The 6,249-nt window shown below is 32.0% G+C and overlaps 1 protein-coding gene across 1 annotated transcript; it reads right to left on the reverse strand.

The window, feature by feature from the left end:
• Positions 1-309: 309 nt before the first annotated feature.
• LOC119830881 (larval cuticle protein LCP-17-like) lies at positions 310-2,492 on the reverse strand. Its single transcript, XM_038354059.1, has 4 exons — positions 2,453-2,492; positions 2,011-2,205; positions 1,038-1,142; positions 310-487 (listed from the first exon to the last, which is right to left on the reverse strand). Exons 1-4 carry the CDS (start codon positions 2,453-2,455, stop codon positions 383-385), a joined length of 408 nt encoding a protein of 135 aa, XP_038209987.1. The 5' UTR covers positions 2,456-2,492; the 3' UTR covers positions 310-382.
• Positions 2,493-6,249: the final 3,757 nt, after the last annotated feature.

A 6,249-nucleotide genomic window follows, 5' to 3' on the forward strand; every position in this document is an offset into this window, starting at 1 on the left:
AGGATATCCATAAAAATACTGGTTTACCATAAAACTCTTAAAACTCTTGGGGAGGGCAAAATGTATAAAAAAATATTTTTTTCTTATTTAAACGTTGCTTTTGAGGCAACGAATTTATTCAATATCTGATATTTTTTATATCATACTTTTAGCACTTTTTACGCTGAGGTGATAATCGATACTAATTGCAACATTATATAAGTATCGAAAGCTTTTGTTGCTGATACCGGTTAAAATTAGTTATCGTTGAGACGTTTGATATTGGGATAAATAAAAGAATCAAATAAATGTAAACCTTTTATTGCTCCATTAAACGGGGCGACTAGAGGTAACAAGAATGGCAGTGTTTAGCATGTATAACAAAAATCCTTAAATTCTAAATTTAGTATTTGATGGTGGGGTCAGCCTTGGGGGGGTGGGCCGCGATGTACTCGAGCGCCCTCACGATGTACTCTGGGACTGGGACGGGGGTGGGGAGGTGAGCACCCTGAAAGAAATAATATAATTAATATCCTTATAAACAATGTTAATTATAATGATTCTGTTGTTTATTGATTCACTATTCAAATTCACTTAAGCGCTCATCTATATAAGGTTTTTATTTTTGACAAAAATTGAAGAAGTAATGGAGATTTATTTAAAAAAAAGTCGAAAATTAAATGATTTAAATAAACATCGATTCTTATTAAGCCATTCAGTAGGTGTTACACCCACAGCAGATGTAAAACGTCAATCACTTCGTAATATGCAATTTGCAAAACGGTAATGTCATCTGATGCAACACACGTGGGCGAATCATCTTTATTATAATAAGATATATCTCACAAGATCGTGGCCTGCGTTTAAATTATGACCCGAACGAACCTTAATTTTGCTTTCTGATGAAATTTCACTTTTTGTGAAATTCAGATGTATTATGATAAAAAGATGTATATAATTTGAAAGCAGCAAATAAAAAAATACTGTCTAAGCTTTGGCCTAAAAGGTGATAATACTCGATGAATCTAGATGTATTAAACTAGATGCATGATCCTTACCTGGGGTTGGTAGCCGAGCTCGTTGGCAACGTATTGGACGGAGTAAACCTGACCGTCATCGCCGACGTAAGAGTTGGCTCCTTGAACCTCAATACCTTCATCCTCCTAGAAAATTGATTCCTCGTTAATTTAACCACTGAATAGTGAACATGTTTCAACTTCTTTATTCTATCCGAACTCATAGAAACTGAACGGTAATTATAACAGATCTCGATCTTTACTCGCTATGTTTGAAATGTTTTTGTTTAAATATATTCCCATCGTATATTATGAGGTCACGCTGTCACGTGGTGACATAGTGTTCGTTTGACCTGACCTTGAAGAAAATACCAAGGTGAATATTTTTAATTTATGTAAATGATTGCGGTACAATAAGCTCATCTCTAACTAAATATCATTCGATGTGGCCTTCGTTTATTTTGTTAGCTTCGCTTCCTTTTGCCTATAATAAATTTGAATTAATTGATACTGGTTTGACATATTTTTGTATGATATTAATTTTTTGTGTTTTTAACGAACCAATTTGTGAATTTACAAAATACATTCTATTTACACCATTAATATAGTTACATACAATGAAGTCAAGAATCTGATATAAGCGATAAATTATGCAATATACTTTTATGTTATACTACTATATACTCATAGTAGGGTGCCCATAAATTACTGAGACAAAGGATTTAATTTTTACTGTATATTAATAGTTATTTAGAGCACACAGTAACAATAACTTATAATTCATATTTTCTAAAAGTCACTAACTTGTGATATTTTAATTCAAATAATTATAATTATACTTTAATGCTCATGATAAACATCCTAATTGTATCACAAAAAGTATTACCATCGCTTTTACTGCGATTTCTAAGTTACATCAGATTTAGAACAAAAATGTGGTTATTTTGTATTCTGTTGTTGATATTGAGTTAAAACTTTTTGCAATTTTTATGCTGTATTTGAAGCAAGCACTTACGCGGCCGACGTTCTTGAGGACACCGCTTTCTTGGCCCTTGATGCCGTTGCTGGTTTCGTAGAGGTATTTGAACTGGTCGGGGAACACGTCAGCATCCTGTTGGACGATTTCGGCGGCAGCGTCACCGCTGCGCACCACGTGGGACACGTCCGCGGCGGCGATGGCCACAAGGGCGAAAAAGGCGACGAAGGATTTCTGAAAATTCCATAAAGTCTACAACTTTTTCGCAATTTGGATACGTATTAGTTGTTTAGGCTTTAGCTTAGGCTTGAACAATTTAGAGTAAAAATCAGACTATTAAAAAAAATCGCTGTTACAATTTTTGTAATTTTTTTCTTTCGAAAAATATGACAAAGGATACATATTCTTAATGGTACTTTAAAAATTATGGTCGATGTATGGTATTCAACTTATTTTAAATTAGAATTGAATGTTAGCTCACCATGATGTATCAAAGTTTACAGACGATGTCTAACTGATGATTATAAAATACACGAGCCGCTTTTTATACTCGACCGAGATGCTTCGATTATAGCTAAGTATCGGCATTTGCATTATTTTGCAACAAAGAATTTGAGCATCAATGAATTGGTCGGCTACAAGGTGAACGCGGTTCGATATTTTTGGGGCACCAAGATTTTTTTACATTATTTTTTTTGCATTTAATATAAAATAATATAGCTGTATATAGTTATATATATATATATATATATATATATATATACATATATATATACCTTAGACAGTACCATAAAGACATATTATCGCAAACTTCGTTTAAAGCGTACTCAATCTCTTCAAATTACTGTTTTTGTTTCATATACATTACAATGTTATTTTGTTTGATCGTATTATAACGTAAAAGAAGCTGTGTAAGTCGAGCCCTTAAAAGTTCTTTCAATCACGATGTACTTAAGGAAAATATTTTATGCATTACGCATAAAAATAAATAAATTTGACGAGAGCAAATATTATATTTGATATTTTTTTCAGCTATTATTACCGTCTATTTAAGAAGTTTTAAGAGATTCCAGTTACCTAAACTGTGTTGTATATGTAAATTGATCATCATAAATTAAAAATAATACGTTAAGTTCATTATTGATGTTAAATTTTTGGAAAAAATTCTTGATAAATATTTGCATATTTCAGCATCTTTACCTCGAATATCCGACTTTTAAATATATACGTTTTTTGGTGGAAAATCTGACTTCGTATTATTGAAAAGTGAAGTGGTGTGTAATTGACATTTTAAATATTTTATTACAAAATGTTTCGTGTGTTTTTTTTTTGCTTTTTTAGATATTTATCTAAAAATGCAATGCGTGATTAAACTTATTTGTAACTTTTCGTTAAGCTTTTTTGACTACTTTATCTAACTGTCACTTAAAAAGCTGTTTATTTTTTATTCATTTGATTTATTATCATTTTCAACCTAGTTTTTCGAAGTTTCACTGGGGTCGGGATCGTCTGTACATTTCTCCTCAACTCTTTCTTAAATATTATATAAGATTCTTAAGATCATATCTCAGAAAATATCAGAAAAGGTGATGCGGATACAAACATAAGTAGCACGAGAAAAGTTCATCAATTTAGATAAAAATCCACTTCAGTTATATTTAATTTTTAGAATTATAGCATTTAAATCTATACAAATATTATAACGCTGAAAAGTTTATTTGTTTGTTTGAATGCACTCATCTCAGGAACTATTGGTCCGATTTGAAAAATTCTTTCAGTGTTAGATAGCCCATTTATTGAGGAAGACGGTGGCAAGTGGCTATATATCTACTACGGGCTAAGCCTTAGCCTTAGTGCTTTATAAATGAGAAAGTTTGAAAGAATAGAAAACTTCAGTTATATTTAATAGATCGGCTATCGATATAATAAATTAAGACCATTTATAAAGTAGTTACAATGTGTTTACGATATACAAGCCTTATAAGGAAGTTATCAATCATAATATATTGTTAAAGCCCCTTAAAATCTTCTTGAAAAGCAAGCAAGAAACAAAAGATACAAACAATAAGGCGTTACATTATTAATCTACAGTCGTGCACCAGATGTCCACTAATGAAATTCCGATAATCATTCGTGATCCTAATAACAATGTGAAGAACTAATTGCCACTTATCAATTTATAGATGGCAGATATTTACGTTCATTATTTATTTTATTTTCACCAGCCTGACTGTCAAATATATCATAACTAGCCCTTTGCCTCAGCTTCGCTCGTTTAACTGGGATAAAAACAAAAAAGATAAATCTACGTCCTGCAGAAAAAAATTTGGCTATAAATAGGTTTAAGAATTTTCTAATCGTTTCATTAAGTTTAAGCATTTTTAACGCGTTATTAGATTCACCTGTATGTATGTAAGCAAATCTTTTAAACTCTTTTTTAACTCACTTTGTACGGAAAAATTTAATTGAAACATTGTACACTTATTAAAATAGATGAAAATATATAACAATAATTTCATGATTTAGCATTCATATCCAACACTCGCCATACGAGCAAATGAGGCAGTATTATGGTGATCTTACCCGTGACCACGCTCGCTGTAAAGTGTTCGAAACGTCGGATAAATAATATAATGAGTAAATCGCGTTTAATATCCGCTAAAAAAAGTCTTTAGTTAGTTTTGTTGAAACAACTCGCCTTTTATTTTATAAAACGCAAGTTCGTAAGGATGTGTGTATGTTTGTTACTCTTTCACACAAAAACTGCTGAACTGTAATGAAATTTGATACGTACATAGGCTGAACAACTGAAATAACACATAGGCAAGTTTTTATCCCCATATTCATACGGGATACGGCCTTACGAGGGTGAAACCGCGGGGCGCAGCCAGTGTGCAACAACTTTAACCTGTGTGATTTAATTATGCAAAATAATGCTAATAATTGGTGAGCATCACCCACTTGCAATACAATAATTGTAGTGTGGTAATAAACATGACAAAGAATTGGTTTTTTTAAGTATTTAGTTCGATATAATACATGTTTTTAATAAATCGATAAACATATGAAGTGATAACCTGTCACAGGTGAGCTTTCGACGTTTTTACGCCGATTATATTATCTTAACCAAATGTATATTTTATTTGTGAAGGTCAACAGGCAGATGGTTTATTGAATCCGGGCAAATCGCGACCCATCTTTTACAAAAAATTGATTATATTATAAATTAAAATTATGAAAGAGAAGAACATGCTATTGGATAAAGCCTCAAGCTGTGACATAAAAAAAAGCTTTGCTGATGTGTTCCAGAATGTAAGCCTTAATGTTGTCTTTTAAGATATACACTAGCTGTGACCCGCGGTTGAAACCGCGTAGGTCCGTATCCCGTAGGAATATCGGTATAAAAAGTGTTATTTCAGTTGTCCAGCTATCTACGAATTAAAGATATAAGATAATCATTTTCGTTATATTGGTTACATATCGTATGAGTACGATCAACTAACACCTTCACATCAATCCATTTCAACATTCAGTGTCATCATCATCATCATCATCAGCCCATGTATGTTCCCACTGCTGGGACATAGGCCTCCTATGAGGGTTTATAACATTCAGTGTAATAGGAAATAATTAGCAGGATGGATAATTTAATTCACGTTGTCTATAGTTTTAAATACGTTTACGTTTCGTGTGCTTAAGGATCACAGTATGGAACCTTTTATAATAAACCACATTTTTCTCACTTAAGTCTGTCAAATAATAACTTAGCGGCTTCGCTACCTAGACAGATGAAAAGAAAAACAAGCCGGGGTTTTACCCATAAAGTTTCCGTTTCCATGGGATTTCCCAGACAGATTATTTTCACGTCTATAATATTAGTAGGAATTTTTCGTAACTTACTAGCAAATACGCAAATCTAAATGTTTAAAGATATGCGAAGTTTAAATAGATTCGATACTCGATGATTAAAATAGGAAGGAGGAAAACAGTTTATTATGATTTACGATGCTACTGCTTCTAGGATGTAACAAATAAAAACGGCAAGGTTTTTTTAAGACGTTATTTTCAAATACTATTGGGAAGTAAAAGTTTTTTTTTTCGTATAAAGTATAGAAATATCGTTAGACGTTATATTTTTAGTTTTATAGCATTGAAATGCTTTTAAAATGAGAAATTTTAAAAGAATAGAAAAAAATTGATCACGAGGCGGGATTCGAACCCGCGTTTCTTGCCTAACTAATTAATCGTATGTGAGCGATAATATTATGATGGAATGGG

Source organism: Zerene cesonia, chromosome 12 (assembly GCF_012273895.1).
Source record: "Zerene cesonia ecotype Mississippi chromosome 12, Zerene_cesonia_1.1, whole genome shotgun sequence".
Lineage (NCBI taxonomy): Eukaryota > Metazoa > Arthropoda > Insecta > Lepidoptera > Pieridae > Zerene > Zerene cesonia.

Bases quoted from the DNA above. Each gene is read 5' to 3' on its own strand.
- LOC119830881 (XM_038354059.1), bottom strand. The intron at 1,143-2,010 runs GTAAGTGCTTGC...TCAATTTTCTAG, and splicing joins TCCTCAAGAACGTCGGCCGC to GAGGATGAAGGTATTGAGGT. The intron at 488-1,037 runs GTAAGGATCATG...TATTTCTTTCAG, and splicing joins AGCTCGGCTACCAACCCCAG to GGTGCTCACCTCCCCACCCC.